Raw genomic sequence first — 20,662 nt, 5'->3', positions numbered from 1 at the left:
TCAAAAAATGCCGCACTTCACAGGCACACAACATGTAAAATGGCAACACTAATTAGCAAGTCAGAGAATCCAGACACTATAATGGGTATTTTTCCACACAATTTTGTGGAGGGCTGAGATTAAAAAGCATGTTTGACAGTGAAATTGATCTCAACCCTAGGTTTTCTTGATATTTGATCTCAACCCTTGAAAAAAATGCTAAAGGCTGATGATTCCTGGGCACCACTGTCAACCTTCTTTTTGGTAAGTAGGCCACGCAAACTTTCACTCAAAAAGGAAAACCTGGCGCTTGAAGCCTCGTTTGAATTTTGAGGGCAATATCGTCATTTAGCATTAAGGGGACAAAACAACCCTCAGCTACACGCGCTCGTACCCTCATACCCTCTTATAGACTGGTTTATGTCACCGTACAAGGGAATTTTCGTCATTTACCATTGAGGTACGAAACAACCCTCAGCTACAAGACCTCGTACCCTCATATCCTGTTTTATGTCACCTTATAAGGGTATTTTCGTCAATTTAGCTGGTCTATTACTGTATCAGGGTATTTTCGTCATTTGAGCCGGACTTAAGCCTCTGAAACTGAGTATTTATTTCTGTGACACTCTCTAACAATTCAAGAGGGTAGTTAGAGACTTAGAGAGACTTGGAAGAGTTCTCGCTTTTTCCAGTTCCTAGGGTTTCTCCTTCTTTTACACATTGGTAAGAAGCTGAGGTTTTAGCTCACAAATCTTGGATTTTTTTCTCTCTGTGTACTGCTTTAGCTGTTTTTAACTAATTTCTATGCGAATTCAAAGATTTCTTGTGTAATTTTTAATTTTCTTCTTCTTCTACCGTTTGAGTTCTGGATCTGTATTTTTTTCAAGGTTTTTTTGCAATGCAGGGCTTTTTTCGGTACTTCGAGCTTCCTTTTGGGGTTTTAATGTGTTTTTTTGCCGGCCTACGGTATCTATGTTGACTTTTAGGGGTATGAGCAGAGAGATGTTCGTTTTTCTAGTTTGACGCCTGTTTTAGGGTTTGTTTCCAACTTTAGGGTTTGACCTCTTTAGTTGTTATTTTTTTTGCCCTTCTGAAGACACGCAGAGGGTTTTTTCGTCTTTTTAAGAATTTTTGTTGTGTTATTCGTCACTTCTGAGCTGATTTTATGCTTATTCTTTTCTTTTTTTTGTCTCTAGATTGCTTGTTTTTCTGTAGATTTCTTTGCATGTTTTAGGTATGTAATAGTTTAGTTTTTGATTTTTTTATATTTTCTGTCTCCCATATTTTCAGAAGGTTTTAATGCAACTTGTGCCAGTTTAAAGCAACATTTATCTAACTTGGGTTCATTTTTAAGTTCAGCTTCTGCATTTATTTATTTATTCTTTATTTTTGCCTTTTTTAAAGACATGTAGAGGAGGTTTATTTATTTCTTCATTATTTCTTTTCAATTTGTAGGTTTTGAAATTTCTCTCATGTTCTTCAGAAGATTTTAATCTGTTCTTTCTATGGTATTATTGCATTGGAAAAGCTTTTTAATCTGTTCTTTCTATGGTATTGCAATGGAAAATTTTTTTGTCATGGTGATTTGTTTGTAATAGGAACATGATAAGGAAACACATAAATAGGATCCCATCCCCCTAGCATCTGAGACACATGTTTAAAAAACAGTGGTTGTCCCATGGTTGCTTCTTGGTTTTTTGTTCACCACTTAGCGTATTTCATTTATTTTAGATGCAATTTATGGTGGTTTTAGACTGTGCTTCTACTGATTTTGTTCTGTTTGTTTTTGAAGATTTGAGAGATGGATTCGACAGAGCCTGCAGAGACGGAGGCAACCGAATCTTTACCACCTCCACCTCCAATTATACCACCAAATGTTATCCCTCTAAAAGCTGAGCCAAATCCAATTGCAGAACTGCCAAGAAAAATCACAAATGCAAAGCCAAATCGAGTCCCAATGGCAAGACCCGGTTTTGGGCGTAAAGGGAATGCGTTACCATTGCTAAGTAACCATTTTAGGGTTACTCCTACTAAGGGTGACAACTACTTTTTTCACTACAGTGTATGTTTCTATTTCGTCTATTATTTGTCTCTTCTATTTTAGATGTTCTTTTTTTTGAGAATTTAAATACTTGCTCATATGTTTGATTTTTTATTCCATTACCTGTTTCATTTTGTTATTAGGTCTCCCTGTTCTACGAAGATGGCAAGCCTATAGATGGGAAGGGTATTGGGAGAAGAGTAATTGATAGAGTTCACCAGACTTATGATACTGAGCTTGATGGAAAGGAATTTGCTTACGACGGCGAGAAAAGCTTGTTTACTATAGGTGCCCTTCCCCAAAACAACTTTGAATTCACTGTTGTGCTGGAGGATACTTCTTCCAACAGGTACAAATGTGTGTATTCTTTGGTGCTTTGCTAGTAGTATATTTATGGTTTCTTTTGGTTGGATTTTTTTTACCATAGTTTCAAAACTCTCACGTGTCATCATTGACTCGCCCTTCACTTGGCCACGTTCTTGTTTGAATCTATGTTATGCTATACAAATTCAATCAAAACTCCTTTCACTCTCCTGGGTTATGACTGCATCAACTGAGTTCCCAGCCAAATCAATCGAGTACTTGATCATATACGGCCGAGTCGACCAGGATTTGCTTTGGCCGCATTTTGGCTAGCATCCTCATTTTGGGACACTTATTTCTACCCTATGTTTTTTTTTTTGCTTTTAGAGTTCCTGCAAATGGTAGCCCGGGGGGGAATGACAGTCCCGGCGAGGGTGATAGGAAGAGGCTAAGGCGTCCATATCAATCGAAGACCTTTAAAGTTGAGATAAGTTATGCTGCCAAAATCCCTATGCAGTCCATTGCGAATGCTTTACGTGGTAATGATACAGAGAACTCTCAAGAAGCTCTAAGAGTTCTAGATATTATATTGAGGCAGCATGCTGCAAAACAGTAAGTGGATTCGGGTTTGATTGCTGGTGAGCTTGTGTTTTTTGAACAGTGTTCTGACTCTGTTTGTTTCTGCAGAGGATGCCTTCTTGTTCGACAGTCATTTTTCAACAACGACCCTCGGAACTTTACTGATTTAGGAGGTGGTGTCTTTGGTTGCCGTGGCTTTCATTCTAGTTTTCGCCCCACGCAAGCGGGCTTGTCTCTAAACATTGGTATACTCTGTAGCTGTGATAGTTGCTAAGTTATGAATACATCAATGCACACGCACACGCTTGTGCATTTATGTGTGTGCTTATCTCTGTGTTCTGCTTTATAATTTTCATAGCCGCCTCCTTCCTTCAAGTGCAGATGTATCTACAACAATGATTGTCAAACCTGGTCCAGTTGTGGATTTTCTGTTGGCCAACCAAAATGTGAGGCACCCTAATGATATTGACTGGTTGAAGGTAAGCAATTTTCATGCTTAAGTTTGTATCTTGCGTTGCTAAAGTTCCCTTGTTGCAAGTTTTCAACTTGTCAGCTGCTTTGAGTTGTTAACAGGCAAAGCGTATGCTAAAAAACCTTAGGGTGAAGACAAAACCCTCAAATATGGAATTCAAAATTGTAGGATTGAGTGAGCTGCCTTGCAATCAGCAATTGTAAGCTTTGACAACAACTGTCTTTCTTGTTTTTCTTTCCTCCTTGTACGCTATTTCTATAAGCATTGTAACCCATCAGTTGGTTTTTATACAGTGTCCAATTATAATGAGAGTTAGAATGATCATTTTTTTCCGTTTCCTTTCTTTCTGGCATCTGATTCTCTTTTACTTGGACATGTATACTATTGTAGGTTTACACTGAAATTGAGAAATGGAAATGGAAATGGGGATGGTGAGGTCAAAGCTGTCGAAGTGACAGTTTTTGAGTATTTTGTCAACTACCGCCACATAGAGTTAAGTTATTCCGCAACTTTGCCATGCATCAATGTTGGGAAACCAAAGCGCCCGACATATTTCCCATTGGAGGTCAGAAGGGTGTTTTTTTCTCAGTTATATAGACAAACCAGCAGCCTTACTTCCTTGTGATGCATATAATGATCAGGCGTTCTCTTTTGCATTTCGTAGCTTTGTGCATTAGTTTCCTTGCAACGTTATACAAAGGCTTTATCCACTCTTCAGAGATCTGCTCTTGTGGAGAAATCTAGACAAAAACCTCAAGAAAGAATGGGGGCTTTGACAGATGTAGGTTTTTTTTTTTTATTTATTATTATTAATTTATTATTTTGCTTTAACTTTTATATTCTTCTGCTTCTGTCCACCAAGTAGGTTTATTTCAATGCACTTGAGTGGTCTGATCTTTACAGTGGGTTTATGGCAGGCACTAAAAACTAACAATTACGATGCTGACCCATTGTTACAAGCTTGTGGTGTTTCAATTAATACTCACTTTACTCAAGTACAAGCCCGCGTTCTATCGGCACCAAAGGTTTTTTTTTATTTGCTTGATTTTCTAACGTGCTGTGCCTTGTGGTTTCTTCTCATTTATAGTACCGTTACAGTCTTTGCTATGGCACATTAATTCTATAGTTAACTGCTTCTGTTTGTCTTTACTATGCCACAGTTGAAAGTGGGTAATGGAGACGATCTCTTTCCGAGAAATGGGCGTTGGAATTTCAACAATAAGGTAATCCACATGCTACTTTAACTTATTATTATTCTTGATGTTGCCAGCCAGCCAGCTCACCCTTCAATTATATTTTCATCAAAAATCTTGATGTTACCAACCACCCCTCCTTTATTGATCTGCACTTTAGTTTCTTATTTTATTAGTACACATGGTATTATTTATATTTATGGGTTAATTTTGAATATATTAAATAATATTTTCAGTAAATAGCATAGAATATTTGATTACAATTTACAATACAAGTTCTAATGGGATTTATGGATTTAAGATCTGGAAACTGAATCCAACTCATGGGAAATGCAATTCTCAAAATGTAGGTAACTCAAACCCAAATATCTGACACGATTACCCTAAAATTGGATGTGCTTCCCAATCATGAGATACATGCTTCTTGCGATTCCAAAGCACGCTTTCCCAATTTCTTGGAAGTGAACTATTTTTCAATATGGAAATGGGATTACCTGGTAGCCTGCTTCCTACATTCCAGGGGAGTTTCCATTATCATTGGTTTTGTCATCCCTGGTCAGTTTGTTGAAGGAAGCCACCTTGTTTTATTACCAGTAAACTTCTTCGTTAGCTTTCGGTAAAAAAGAACATCGGTATATCACATCGGACATGATACATTGGGCCTCTACATATATCTAGGTTTAATAAATCCAAGACCCAAGTTAAGAACTAAATTTTTTTAGATCATGGTATGTGGGAAAACATTCTTTGTAATGTCTAACAAGGTGCATATAAATATATAACTACTTATCGAGTTGTCGTCTGATCATGAGTATTAGTTTTTCTTTTCCTATTACTTAGTATTTACGTTTTCAATCAGGAATCATTAATTGTGGCAATCAAATGCCCAAAGGAGAGACCAAAGAAATCATTAGCGTAGGGTGTGCTGAACGCTTTAACTGATCCCTGTCACCTGAAGTTTCATATAATTGTGTTTGTTTTCCTGGAATACTGACATTTACGTGTCCAGCCAAAGTGTATCATGAACTGGTTTATTGTTTGAAGCCATGGTAATCATATCAGTTCTGACAATTCACTTATCTCTTTTGTAGAGACTAGTGGAACCAACAAAGATAGAGCGCTGGGTTGTTGTAAACTTCTCTGCCCGTTGTGACGTACGCAATCTTTGTCGAGAGCTAGTTAGATGTGCAGAACAGAAAGGAATGGTAGGTTCTTTCATTGTTTAGTGCCGTTTATTCTGACTTCAACTGCCTTACCAATTTTTTCGTGCATATTTACCATTTACTGGCTCTGCAGTCCATCGATCCCCCGTTCGATGTTTTTGAAGAGAGCCCTCAGATGAGGCGTGCCCCTCCTACTGTCAGAGTTGAGCAAATGTTTGAACAGATCCAATCAAAGCTTCCAGGAGCCCCACAGTTTATTCTGTGCATGATTCCTGACAGAAAAAATTCGGATATTTATGGTTGGGTGATGTGCCTTGTCTTTCTATGAAGTACTATTATCTTTCAATTCATGCATTTCCTAATTGAGTTTATTTCATCCATCAGGTCCTTGGAAAAAAAAGAATCTTTCGGACTTTGGAGTTGTAACTCAATGCCTTGCAGCCCCATCAAAAATCAATGACATGTATCTGACAAACGTTCTCTTGAAGATCAATGCCAAAGTGAGATATTGTGGAAATACCTAATGCACAACTTTATTCAAGGATGCCTTTTTTCTTTATTTTTTTTGTGATATTATTTACTTATTTTTATGATCATAATATTCTTTCTTCTATTTTCTTTCCCATACAGATGGGCGGTTTGAATACTTTACTAGCTGTTGAACAATCACCTTCTATGCCACTGATTTCAAAAATTCCTACCATTATCTTGGGGATGGATGTTTCACATGGCAACCCTGGTCAATCTGATGTGCCATCCATTGCTGCGGTAACATACTCCACCCTGCATACCATATGGTTGTCCATTTTGTTATCAGCAATAAATATGTCTGTCGTTTGGTCATTTAATTATGTATTGTTTGTGTCATACTATAACAAATTCTTAATCCCACTACATATGGCAAGTTATATGTTGCTTTCGTCATTCACCGGTCTTCTGTGTTGCTGTTTTTTTTTTCTTGTTGAAATTGTTAGGTTGTCAGCTCCAGGCAGTGGCCTTTGATTTCTCGTTACCGGGCAACGGTTCGGACACAGTCCCCCAAAGTTGAAATGATCGATTCGCTTTTTAAGCCAATATCAGATGAGGAGGATAAGGGCATAATCCGGTGGGGTTTTGCATTATAATTCTGCCAAATAGTGACTATATCTGTTGGTCGTTATGTTTTTTGGTAGTAATTTTGGATGTTATATGGTGTTGTTCCCCTCTTTTCTTTTTGGTATTTATGTCTTGTCTGGTACTGTGGCACGTGCGTATGCGGTTCAGATCATTCATCTGGTCACTTCCAGTGTGGGGTATGCGATTCAGATCATTCATCTGGTCACTTCCAGCGTGGATTTGTCAGTTGTCACGATTGATAGCCTTAAAAGACAAACTGGTTGGGCATTCCTAATCATTTGGTCAGAGTACTTTTTTCGCATTAAATATGGACCTATCTATCAACCATGCATTTATTCTAAAACTCTGTTTGTTCCTTTTTGAGGGTCCTCTGATTTGGTGGATATGATTGTTCAATTGGAGTATTTTTATTGGATATGGCCCACCTATGATGATGCTCACTGGATCACATACATTTGTGGCACATGTACCAGATTAGAGGCACCAATACCTAACAAAAGGAATACCTTAACATCAACACTTTGCTATAAATTTTACTTGATTTAGTGAAAGGGAAGGAACAACTTGGCCAGAGTAGCAAGTTGGTTACTCTAGGTCTTGCATCATTTCCTCCACCTGCAAAATGACGGGGTGTTATGATATTATTACCCAACAGAACCTTCTGGATTCCATGGTTTATACTTACAGTGGAAACCTGTGGACGAACTAGTTTGGTACTAAGAACCAAAATGGTGCCACTTGCTCCAACTGGAAGAATAAACATTGATTGTTCTTTGAATCCTGTGTTTTCTCATGATGACTTCTAGCTTTGATGCATAGCTTTTAACGATATTGACCTTGGAATTTCAGGGAGGCATTGTTAGACTTTTACACGACTTCAGGGAAAAGGAAGCCTGATCAAATAATTATTTTCCGGTATGTTTGTACTTTTTTGGCTTGAAAATGCTGGGCCATGTTGAGGCATTTATATTTGGGATTTGTCTATGCGATCTGATCTAATTGTTGGCAACCCTTTTTAAAAATTTCCTTATATTTTTTTAAATAATTTAAAAATGTCCTCATTATGTATTTGTTATTCTAATAATCATGTTGGGCTCTTGGACTATCTTGATTTCTGCTTATTGTTGTAGGTAGCATTTATTTGTGAAACCTAGAAAAATGGCAAGATAAAGATTGTATTAGAAACTTCTAAACGGTTAACATTATTTTATGCCAAGTTTAAACGGGGATCAGAAATTCCAAACCTCGAATCCTCATTGTCCATACTTGATACGGCATCCCTGATCCTTTTGAACATAACATAATTACCTCATATAGGTTCCATTACACATGGAAGATATGTTATGGATTTTCTCAATTTCCTTCATCATGTGAAATGATTTTTTTTTATCATTTCATAAAAGAACAACAAAAGGTATGGCAGATACAGTTGAGAAAATCACAAGGCATCCCAATATTTTTCATCCTCTGAAAAGATTTTTTTTTTGTTTGGAAGTTATGAAAAGATTTTTTATCATTCAAAAAAGGGTACGTCAGATACAGAATAATGGACTGTGGATATCAGATCCGGATTATTAAAAAACTGAAACAAAGGAATGGATATTTTTTAGGTTTTATCCAATAGCCAGTTTGACATGTAGCCCAAATAGCTGTCCAACTTGGTGTTTTATATATAAAAAAAAAAATTCTTACAACAATATTTTAATCTTAGTTGTACCGAGGATAATTCATGAGCTCGTGTTAGTGATCTAATTATCTTTTGCAATTTTATGGTCCTGGCAGAATTAAATTTCCCTTCTTAAAATAATTTTTCACATGCTGCCCATTATATCTGACTAATCTGCCTTTCACCTTTTTATGCTTACTTATTTAGTGTGGCTGTTGACTCAAAATCATTGACTTATTTAGGGATGGAGTCAGTGAGTCACAATTCAATCAAGTCTTAAACATCGAGCTGAATCAAATCATTGAGGTTCTCTTTCTATGAAAAATTCCCTCTCTGATAACAGCACTGTCATAGAAACTGATTCCAGTTAATTGTTAACAGAAATGTACACAAACCTTTTATGTGATAATCTTTTATTTATTTATTTGTTGCAGGCTTGTAAGTTCCTTGATCAGACGTGGGATCCTAGGTTCACTGTTATTGTTGCCCAGAAAAACCATCACACCAAATTTTTCCAGACTGGATCTCCTGACAATGTTCCACCCGGTTAGTCTATTCATGAACTTGAAAGATTAATGGAAAACCCACATGATCTCCTTGGCTGTCGTCAAGGATGTATATGTCATACACTCGTAAGTCATAACTAGATATGGATAAAGTATCCAATATGGCAAAGGAGCACTGGGATCCTTTGGCCTTATGACTTTACCTATCTTGTACTTGGATACCTTCGGCGTTCAGAGGCATCTAAACTCTAAAGTGACATGTGATGGCAATGTGTATTTCGGGTAGCAAGGGCCTTTCTGCCAGTAACAAGGGCCTTCTGCTGCAAATTGCACTATTCTGATGCTTTCTTTTATTTTGTTTCTTCGTTTGTGCAGGTACAGTTGTCGATAACCAAGTGTGCCATCCAAGAAATAATGATTTCTATATGTGTCCGCATGCAGGAATGATCGTAAGTTTTGGCATGGAGCAGATCTTTCCATGTTAAACTATTGCTTACCTTTTTCTCATAATTGCTTGGAATGGCAAACTATGTTATTCCATTTGCATGTTTGATGTTTTTTTGGCTTCTTGCACATTGAAATTTAGTTGTTTATTATTTTAACATTCTATTTCTGAGGTCTTACCTGCATAAATGGTGGACGCAATATACCCATATCCCTTGGTTTGGGAGAATCCAATCAATCACTTGTAGCCCGGAGGGCCTCTGGCCCGCCATTCAAATCCGGCATCCGGGCAGTTTACTACCATACTATTAAGGGTCTAATAGGCATTCTTTTAACCTAATGAAACACCTTGTTCAATCCCTCCCAGGTCTATTATACTGGATACTCATCCACCATTGGTATGACATTTTATAAATGTTTAAGGAGAAATTCTCTGATCACTCTATTAGTAAGGGGGATGACTCAAGATATTCCATTTGTATTGAGTCGCAAGTCACACAATTATTTATTTCCTCCCTATTTTACGACCTAGGCATAGTATTTTTCTGCTTCATGTGTATCAACTTTTATTTATTCGTTCTTTTAGCATTTTGTTTCTAAAGTCCTTACCTGCATTGGTGGAAAATGCTAATTTTTCCTATTTTTTAGTCGTGAGATATGCATGGTAGCTGTTGTTAATGCCACTTCAGAACATACATTGGAGAATATTACTGATCTTACTAAATTTCCTCTCCATTACTATCAACAGGGAACTACTCGTCCAACACATTATCATGTTCTGCTGGATGAGATTGGGTTTTCTCCTGATGATTTGCAGGAGCTGGTGCATTCTCTGTCCTATGTGTAAGTAATTTGCACTTATTCTTTTCAAGATAACTACTCTTTATCATATTTAATTTACTAGTCCAAATTGAAAAGACTGCGTAAATTCATGTGTTTTCCAGGTACCAAAGGAGCACTACAGCCATTTCACTTGGTAAGTAATACCACTCAGTTTTCTTTGAAATTTTCTGCAAATTGCTTTTAAGAATGGAATCATAGTCCTGTTTACTTTTTCCTACTCCACACCCTAAGGCTTGGGCCATTCTGTATCTGTATGTGAAGGACACCCCATCCTTCTGGCTCGGGAAGGGCATACTCTCCATTTTAGGCCTTGTTTGTTTTGGATTTTGATTATCGAATTTGAGTCCAAAACTGATTTTTGTATTCAAAATTTAACATAATTTGAGTCCAATAATCAGTTTTGGACTCAAAATTAATTATCAAAATCAAAATCCAGAACAAACAGGGCCTTGGTGTCTCTTGTTCAGTCCTCAGACTTGAATACAAGATATGATGTTTTGGTGATGTTTGCAGTTGCACCAATACGTTATGCCCATTTGGCTGCGGCACAAGTCTCACAGTTTATGAAGTTCGAGGATATGTCAGAAACTTCCTCAGGCCATGGGGGTATAACATCTGCCGGGCCAGTTCCTGTCCAGGAGCTTCCAGCCCTGCATAAAAATGTATGCAACTCGATGTTCTTTGTCTAAGAGTTATGATACATACATGACTGTAGGTTTTTTTTTTTTTGTTGGGAGATTTTGATTGTTGGCAATGGAGTTAACACTGGTGTATATATTCCATTAAGCCAACTTGTGGGTATGGATGGCAAACCACGGATTAGAATGTGTATTTTGGAAGGTTTAAGTTAGGTTTTTGTACATATAACTGCGTGTGGTTTAATGAAATATCAGTTCAGATCACTTTTATGTGGTGGTAAGAAAGCAAGTAATTTAGCAACAATAGCTTCCCGCAGGTATTGAGATTTGAAACAAATGGTCAGAAAAATGGGGACTACTTCACATTGAAGGTGGTTCATTAAAATAATGTTTCAAATCATTTTAGTAGGCAAACAAAATTAATACATTACAAGAACCTAATTTCATATCTTCAATAGTGTTCAATACTTATGTTTCGATGTTTACCTGCATCTGTGCTTGGGTTGGCCCTGCTGCTATTCTCTGCATTTTGCACAGGGCGATATTTTCACCTCCCCTTGCGTCACGCATGCGCCCTCCTTACAACGTGATTTGACGTCAAAAAGCGTTGAAGTTGCCCACTTTTCACGTCAAATCACATTATAAGGGGAGCGCATGCATAATGCAGGGGGAGTGAAAATATCATCTCCCTTTGCATAATTGTTTTTTTTCGCTTTTGGTTCACTTGAATGATTCTATGAATTTTACCGCCGGATTTTTATGGTTTTTTCTTCTCAGAATGGGCATCTTAATTTATAGCAGTAGTGTCGAACCTTTTGGCACGGTTACTAAGGATTTGTTTGGTTGCATAAAAGCTATATTTTACCAGGTGTTTTACTTGAGTTCTGGGCCCATTTCTTTGGATGATCCAAACCGTTCTTCTGATGGGCCGGTGGATGATCCAAACGGTTTGGATGAAATAGGGCCCATAAGAAACTCCCATGTGAATGATGTGATGACTTTTCAACTGATGATAGTACGTTAATGACAAGCAAAATCCGATAGGTAGTCTAAAATGGATGTAAAACAAATTTCATGTCTATGTTTTCACTTAAAAACGTGTGTAAACCTTTTTTTTATCCTCATATTACATCAGAAGAAGGGATTTGCTAGTGTCTATGTTTTCCTTGTCGCATACGTACTGACCTGCACGATTGGGGTAACGACTGACCCGCTGTTTGATTTGGGCCCGCTGTCTGACTTGGACTCAGTGAAATTGAATTCTCCGTGAAGATCTGGTAGTCATTGGGCCGGGTAATTCTGAAGAAGCAAAGTTGGACAAATTCCAAACTGATAGTTGAGTAGACTGGACATCACCAAGATGCGAACTAGAATGCACAGGTAACACGCCTTCTGTACTTGGAATGATCACAAGTGGATCGACCTTTGATAATCCTCGTCATACTTGTATCCAAGGTTTAAAATTTCGGTTTCGGTACCGGTTTAATTTCGGTCGAAATCTGGTACAAAAAAAAAAAAACAAGATTTTATTCATTATTAAATTTCGGCTGAAATTACCGAAATTTTGGTGAAATATTAAATTAATATTAAAAAAACAGATTTTTTGTGTCAAATTTCAAAAAAACCGAAATTTCGACCGAAATAAATGACCATTTCAGTTTTGTGTGGTTTCGGTGTCGGTCTCCACCAAAAGCCGAAATTTTGGATTTCGGTCGAAATTTAAAACCATGCCTGTATCCCTCTGACAATCAAGTGATAAGTTTATTTTCTAAGCCCCTAACTAGGGATAACTTCATTTTTTTTTTTTTTGATGAAGTAGGATGTCCCACCCCCCTTCGGGAGTAGGACTAGTCCCTACGGATACACGCAATGACCCACTCACCACATGCATCAGGTAAGTCGGGGGCGGGATTCGAGCACTTGTCAACAGGTAGCAAACCCGTGACTTTATGTGGTGGAAACGTGCCATCAAAGTCACACTTGTAGCGAAAAATAAACTTTGGTTTGTTGATGTCACTCTTTGAGTCTCCATCAACACTTGCTATAGCATTCCCATCAACACTTGTTATAGCATGGGAATGGTGTTACATCAGAGTTGCTCTATTGTGAAAATGCATGGGGATTTTTTATTGCACTATTAAAAAAAAGGAAATACTATGGTAACCTGCATGCAGTCTAAAGAATTAATAGTAAAGAAAGAATGGACTTAACGTTGAATCGACGCATGGAGCTAAATCCATTGCCCTTAAGGCAAATATCACCCCCACATTAGACAAATCAACGATGCATATTTCTTCTCTAACATATGCCTCTAGGGTACAATGACTCCACTCCCGCGAACACGCAATATGTTGGCTTGGTCAGAGAGAGGGAACAAATTGGGAAGAAGAAAAAACTGAAAAACATGTGTATTTACGAATATTTATAGGAATTGAAGATGAATATTTAAGAGGCACTTCTCTTCAATTGTAACTTTTAAAATATGGGCGATTTTCCTATTAAAGGAAATAAATAAATTATAAAATTTAAATGACTTTTATTCTTAAATTAAATAAAAAAATCAACATACTCAACAACGTCTGATATCGCCACTTGTGTGAGTTGTGCTAATACTGCTCATGAGCTTTGGCTTGACCTAAAGGAACGCTTTTCTCAGAAGAATGGTCCAAGGATTTACGAGTTAAAAGGTCTATAGGTACCATTCGCCATGATCAAATAATGGTTTCTACATATTTCTTCGTGTTGAAAACCTTATTCGATAAACTAAAATTCTATATAAAACACACCACTTGCATATGTGGAACCAACAAAGACTTATAGTCTCGTCAAAATGTGATTACTTTTACACATCTGCAAACTCTTCCTCAACCAATACTGCAGTGTCAACAACATCCGGACAACACACTTCGAATGTAGGAGCACCTCTGGCCCAATTGACGGTCAACCAATACTACCAGCTCTTTATTCTGAACCATGGTGCAAAACCATCTAGTGCCAGTTATGTGGATATGAAATCCTGTAATTGGTCACACATCCCCATTTCCCTACATAGACCAATTTGATGTTGGTGCGGAGGCAAACTTGAAAAAAAAAAATAAAAAAATTCCTCCTTGGATCTTCAAACCAAGCACTTAATCACATAGATTGTCACTCGTAAACCACAATCGGATGAAGTGAAAAATGGCCGAAAGGGTTTGTACGTACACCACAAGCGCGTTTGCACCCATTTGATTTCAAGACATATGATGACGGATGACCGAGATCAAAGCTGGACACTCAGGGGAGCTTAGGGGAGAGAGGACTAGAAAGGAGTAGGGTTTTTCTCTTTCTGTGTGCCATCTCTAAAACGAATCGCATAACAAATATTTTTAGAAAAAAAGAGAAACCATTAGTCCTAATCAAACTCAAATTTGGATTAATTATAATTCCATCCATACTCCCAAAATCATTACACCTCAGAGGCACTGTAGAAAAAAAACCCTTCATCTGTTCAATAATTATATGTACGCCCTCATGGAATTATGATTGACCCAATCTGCTCTCTCTGCAAATCTGAGCCTGAATCTGTGGATCATTTATTCTTTAGGTGTAGTTACTCAGCTTGGATCTGGAAAAATCTTCTTGGGAGAGCTGGTTATAGAAGAAGGCTGAGACTCTCCCTGCTGGAAGAGGAAGAATGGGTGAGACTTCACAGCAAGGGAAAAGGTCAGGTGGCAACTACCGTAAAGCATTGTTTCTCTTCCCTAATCCATCATCTCTGGACTGAGCGCAATCAAAGAATCTTCCTATCATCGAGCACCCACAAGAAATACATCCTCAGATCCATCCTCAGATCCATCCTCATGGAAACAAGCACCAAGATTAATGGAATGAATCTCTATGACATTCCCACTCAAAAGAACCAAAAAGTTGCAATGCACTTCAACCTCAAACTCTCCCCAAAAACAGCTGAGCCAAGAATCTGTTATTGGATCCCTCCAAATAACCTGGAATTCAAGCTAAACGCAGACGCCTCCTTGGAGCCTGAAGGTGGCGGGATTGGAGGCCTTATCCGTGGCTCCCATGGGCTGTCCCTTGCAATGTTCTCGGAAAATGTTGCTAAGCAGGAAATCTTTGAGCTCGAATTTGATGCAGTTGCTAAAGGATTGGAGCTCTCCATTGCCATGGGCATCCAATCACTGTGGATAGAATCTGATTCAATTTTCATTGTTGATATTATTAAGGGGACTGCCACTGTTCCATGGACAAAGAGAACCATGTTGCGCAAGATAAGAAATCAGCTCCTCCTCCTCCACAGTTGGAGAATCTCCCATTCATGGAGAGAAGCAAATTCCGCCGCGGACTTTCTCTCGAAGAGAAACTGCCCCTGCAAAGGGATCTTCACTGATCCCTCTTTGGCCCCCCCATCCCCCTCCTCAAGATCATTGACGAAGACCGAATTGGAACCCCCTACACCAGGCTGTAATCTTCTTTTGTATCTTTTTTGTTCTTTTTGTTTCCAACGGGATTCTTGCATCCCTTTGAGACTGTTGGCTTCTAAGCCCCCCTAATTGTTTCTTACATTTTTTCTTATCATTGATATCTGGTAGGGGTCTTGCCTAACCCCAGCTTACCTATCAAAAAAAAATAATAATATGTACGCCCAGTAACATTTTTTTCTCAAATGTTAAATATCTATGTACTTGAAAATCAATCCGATGGCACAAACCAAACCTCAATAAACTCCTGAAGAAACATCCAACTCCAAACTCTCGTATTGAGACCTAAATAGGTGAGACCTCAGCATCATCACAACATCGAGAGTACTAATTCTCTATCTAACCAAAGGCCATGGTTTTCCGATTTTTTCTCTTTCTTTAGCTTTTCTTTTCTTCTTGTCACATCATTTCCTCTTGTGTTTTTTGAACAGGAATGCCTCTCAACAAAGCCTAGAGTAATTGTATGTGGATAAGATGGTAATCATAGGCCATTTGTCGTTTCACATGCATGATGCAACTGATTTGCTTTGTTTGAAGGGGGTGTGTCGGGTCTTTTGAAGTAGAAGACCAATCAAGACACCTCATCTCTAGTATGGCAAACAGTGGGACCATTTGCACCATGCATACATAGTATGGCTCACCAAAATGAACGGCTCTAATTAGGCCGCATTCGTTTGCCGAATCTTTGGAGGAAGTAATGGAAGACTTACCCATCTATGTAGAAAAACAAAGAATTCGACAAAGTTCAAACAACTTGCCTGTGTCCCTACCCTACGCACCCATTCCCTTATATTTCCAAGTTGTGGGCATTCATCACAAATCATGCATTCCTCCCTATCAATGGCAGCTCAATTAGCCCTCTATGTGTGGTTTTTCATCCCCAATTTCCTTCTTAGCTCCACCTCTGCAACAATGGCTGCATACATAGTCCACATGGACATATCGCTCATGCCGGAAACCTTCTCAAGCCACCACGATTGGTATGCCGCCACCATGACTACCACCACCACCACCACCGCCTCTAACCTTATCTATGCTTATGATAACGTTATCCATGGTTTTAGTGCACTTCTCTCCCCTTCTCAACTACTAGAAATTGAGCAATCTCATGGGTTCGTTGCTTCGTACCCTGATGCACCCGTCAAGCATGACACAACCCACACTTCTGATTTCCTCCACCTCAATCCCCTCACCGGGATTTGGCCGGTGTCGGATTACGGCCAAGACGTCATAATTGGGATAATTGACAGTGGAATTTGGCCGGAAAGTGAGAGCTTCGATGACACCGGAATGACCAACACCTCCCCAAGATGGCGAGGAGAATGCGAGCAAGGGACCCAATTCAATTCTTCGATGTGCAACAAAAAGCTCGTCGGAGCTCGCTTCTATAACAAAGGGCTCTTAGCAAGCCAACCCAATGTGTCAATCTCCATGAATTCTGCCCGGGACACCGATGGGCATGGGACCCACACCGCATCTACGGCCGCAGGCAATTATGTCCAAGGGGCGTCATATTTTGGTTACGCCCCTGGGACTGCACGAGGCATGGCGCCCCGTGCACGCCTGGCGGCCTATAAGGCCCTCTGGAACGAGGGGGCCTACACATCAGATGTTATTGCCGCGATTGACGGCGCAATTTCCGATGGGGTCGACATATTATCCATATCCCTAGGCAGAAGTGGCACTTCCCTCTATGAAGATCCCATCGCCATAGCCTCCTATGCCGCCATGAAGAAGGGTATTTTAGTCACTTGCTCCGCAGGGAACGAGGGCCCCTGGTTAGGTACCCTGCACAATGGAACACCTTGGGTGCTAACTGTCGGGGCGGGTGCCATTGATCGCGAATTCACCCGAATGGTCACTCTCGGCAATGGAGTTTCTGTCACCGGATTGTCTCTATACATCACTAATTCGTCTTCGGCGGTGGCCGTCTTGACACAATTGCCCTTAGTTTTCATGGAAGCTTGTGAAACTCCACAGAAACTTAAGGAAATTGGTTACAAGATTGTTGTTTGTGAAGAATACAATGGCACTCTTAGTAATCAAATAGACAATGTAGCCTCTTCAGGAGTAGCTGGGGGCCTCTTCATATCCAACACTTCCTACATAGATTTCTTCATAAAATTCTCATTTCCAGCTTCCATAATAAGACCCCATGATGGCCAAACAATCTTACAGTACATGAAAGAAAGCTCTGACCCAAAGGCAAGTTTGAAATTTCCACAAACTGTAATGGGTACAAAGCCAGCGCCTTCTGTGCCTGTCTACAGCTCTAGAGGCCCATCTCCAAGCTCCCCTACCATCTTGAAACCTGACCTTGTGGCTCCAGGTTCCTTAATATTAGCATCATGGGCAGCCAATATCTCGGTTTTGGACGGCGGTGATGAGCCCCCGCAGTTTAGCAATTTCAATATCATATCTGGGACGTCCATGTCGTGCCCTCATGTGGCTGGAGTAGCGGCCCTACTTAAGGCTGCGCACCCGGATTGGAGCCCGGCTGCCCTTCGATCGGCTATGATGACCACGGCGTATCAATTGGATAACACTCTGGTCTCCATCCAAGATACCGATCACGGGGGGCCCGCTAGCCCCCTAGCCGTTGGATCGGGTCACATTGACCCTAACAAAGCATTGTACCCCGGTCTAATCTACGAGGCGGATGGACAAGACTATGATAGGTTTCTTTGTGCCATGAATTTTACCAAGGATCAAATCCAAATGGTTACAAGGAGTTCTTCCAATTGCTCGGACCAATCTCTTGATCTTAATTATCCATCATTTATTGCCTTCGTGGGTGCGAATGATTCGTCTTCGAATAGAGTTGTACAAACATTTTTACGAACTGTGACCAATGTCGGAGAAGGAATTTCGACTTATAGGGCTAAGGTGACCCCTATGAGAGGTTTTAAGATAGAAATTTCTCCAAACACACTAGCTTTCAAAGAGAAGAATGAGAAACTCAACTTCACATTGGCATTGGAGAAGCAAACAGAGATGAAAGAGATTGTGGTTCATGGTTCCCTGAGTTGGGTTGAGGATGAAGGAAAATACATAGTAAGAAGTCCAATAGTGGCTACTACACTCAGCTCAGAACCATTGTAAGGGACGACTTGGACCTCTCGTGTATACAGTATTATACACATATCAATCAGTATATACGTACATGGGTCGTAAGTGTGCTCCACCAAGTCACTAAACATTACTGTGGTGTATATACTGAATGTTCGGTGTAGGTACTATACACGGAATTGTTCCTCTTTCCAAGCATGTTCTCTCGTCCTTTTTCATGAATAAGAAAAGCCATCCTCCAAGAAAGCTTTTTAAATTATGTGGATAGATGGTGGGACAGGAGTCTAGTATAGTGACAAAATACACTGAATTATATGCTTTTGAATAATGTAGCATGTAGACGAAATTGCAAACGTCTACTCTTCCGTGTATGATGAGGATTGAGAAAGAGGTTTTTGTCTTGGGCCTCTTGGCATCACTTTCTATCCGTGATAACAGGAGTTCCAATTAGATTACCCGGAATTTTCATTTAGGCCATGTTTGCCAACCACGATTTTTTTTGGGAAATGTTATCAGCACTACTGTATTTTGATGAGGGCACTCCTCACTTTATTAAAAGTACAGTATGGCCCTCCCCATAGAATGATCCAAACCGTCAATTAGATGGACCACAGCCTAAATAGGTTGCGCCCCAAAAATTATTTCCATAGGTTGATCCTAACCCTCTGATCTAAAGAGGGTTAGGATCAACTTTCTAACATTCAGATCGGACCATACCGTACTTTTAATAAAGTGAGGGGTGCCCTCATCAAAATACAGTAGTGTCGATAACACTTCCTTTCTTTTCATGGAATATTAGCCTAGCAAGTGGAGAGAGAGCGCAAGGAGAGAGTGTGAGAAGTGGCTAAAGATAGGGACAAAATAAATCTTATTTTGAAGGGAGTTTTTTTTTACTCGTTTTTCAGCCTTTTCCTACTTCTCTTCGAACTCAAAACCTCTTATTTATGACTACCCAAAATTCGGGTTGTTTGAATCCTCTAATTTATACCCCGTATAACTTTGTTTAGTATTTTAAACAGTATCATCATCAAATAAGCTCTTATTTAATAACATAACCTAATCTCCACATGCATTGCATTCCAAAAAGTATCATCTATAAGACAAAAGCTAATTAAATATAAAAGGTATTAAAAAACTATCATGTCTGGATAATTTATAATGACCAAGATTCATCATGGCATTTGTGCCCCAAATAATATTATGCCCGACCTAACCACCACAAAATAAAATTCAACAAAGAAATTACTGCGCACCCTAGCTCTCAATTACATAAAAAACAAGACTCCAAGAAATTTGTCATGCAAATCCGATCCGATCATGCACAAAAGAAGCGGAATGGTAGAAATAAAAGCAAACCTCAAAATGAACACTGAGTTTTTACCAAAGCATTGCATGTTGATGGCATGATTGGCGATGGGACGTTGCACTCTCCCTTGGATTACGAGACAACGGCTTATTGGGCGACATGGTGGCGTGTGGTCTCTGGGTTCCTTGTTGGCCAAGGGCTTAGATATCAACAGAGGACCCTATTTTGCCATTCGACCAGGTTTCCGTGGGCCCTGAGCCATGCATTAGCACACAGATGGAGACCGATTTTGACCCCAACAGCAACAATTGCCTAACTATTGTTCAGGAAGTGGCCGGGTACGTGTTTCCCAAGGAAATTTATGCAGAAGTACATGTGAGGCTCACTTGTTTGGCGATCCTAACCGTTAATCTATTGAGTGCGGCTATAGATGAATCATGACCCAAAATCCAACGAACAATACTGACTCAGTTGTGGGCTTTTTCTCATTAATAAAGCACCGCCATTTCCGAAAAAAAGAAAGAAGGAAAGGCAATCCACAGGAGGAATGTGTGTTTAGGATCGTCTGATAGTGGTGATTTCTTGAAAATTGCCAATATTCAGTGGGGCCAAGCGGGATCATAGGATAGGGGGAGGAAACAATCCATTTCTAATCTGACCGTCCATTGGACTATACTAGTTGGATTTCTTGATTATTTTATGTATGACTTTGTAATTTGGCCAATTTAGCTTGCTAAGCAAATTATTAATTGGATTACATGTAGACATGTTTGATTATTTTTAGTGGTTCTGTTTACTTCATTCTTCCACTTTGGATCCTCACCTTATGAGTTATGAACATTACATTTGATTTCATTGTTCCCAGG

General features: G+C 39.3%; 2 protein-coding genes and 1 pseudogene across 2 annotated transcripts; all 3 read left to right on the top strand.

Annotated features, from left to right (window-relative positions):
• The first annotated feature begins 557 nt into the window (after positions 1-557).
• LOC143881994 (protein argonaute 4B-like) lies at positions 558-11,207 on the top strand. The gene is made up of 23 exons (XM_077385361.1): positions 558-702; positions 1,772-2,041; positions 2,164-2,369; positions 2,711-2,935; positions 3,011-3,147; positions 3,284-3,381; positions 3,476-3,573; positions 3,765-3,939; positions 4,039-4,155; positions 4,292-4,399; positions 4,535-4,597; positions 5,659-5,772; positions 5,864-6,029; positions 6,115-6,230; positions 6,361-6,498; positions 6,705-6,835; positions 7,696-7,761; positions 8,755-8,818; positions 8,947-9,058; positions 9,394-9,467; positions 10,211-10,305; positions 10,407-10,438; positions 10,819-11,207. Exons 2-23 carry the CDS (start codon positions 1,781-1,783, stop codon positions 10,992-10,994), a joined length of 2,772 nt encoding a protein of 923 aa, XP_077241476.1. The 5' UTR covers positions 558-702; positions 1,772-1,780; the 3' UTR covers positions 10,995-11,207.
• A 3,257-nt stretch (positions 11,208-14,464) lies between these two features.
• Positions 14,465-15,493, top strand: LOC143880600 (uncharacterized). The gene has a single exon (XM_077383586.1). The coding sequence runs from the start codon at positions 14,465-14,467 to the stop codon at positions 15,491-15,493; it is 1,029 nt and encodes a 342-aa protein (XP_077239701.1).
• Positions 15,494-16,150: 657 nt separating this feature from the next.
• LOC143881993 (subtilisin-like protease SBT3 pseudogene) lies at positions 16,151-18,895 on the top strand (annotated as a pseudogene).
• The last annotated feature ends 1,767 nt before the right edge of the window (positions 18,896-20,662 follow it).

Source organism: Tasmannia lanceolata, unplaced genomic scaffold, assembly GCF_043159265.1.
Source record: "Tasmannia lanceolata isolate RefF3 unplaced genomic scaffold, GAP_Taslan_0.1 ptg000007l, whole genome shotgun sequence".
Taxonomy (NCBI): domain Eukaryota; kingdom Viridiplantae; phylum Streptophyta; class Magnoliopsida; order Canellales; family Winteraceae; genus Tasmannia; species Tasmannia lanceolata.
This window is presented reverse-complemented; position numbering and strand designations above follow the sequence as displayed.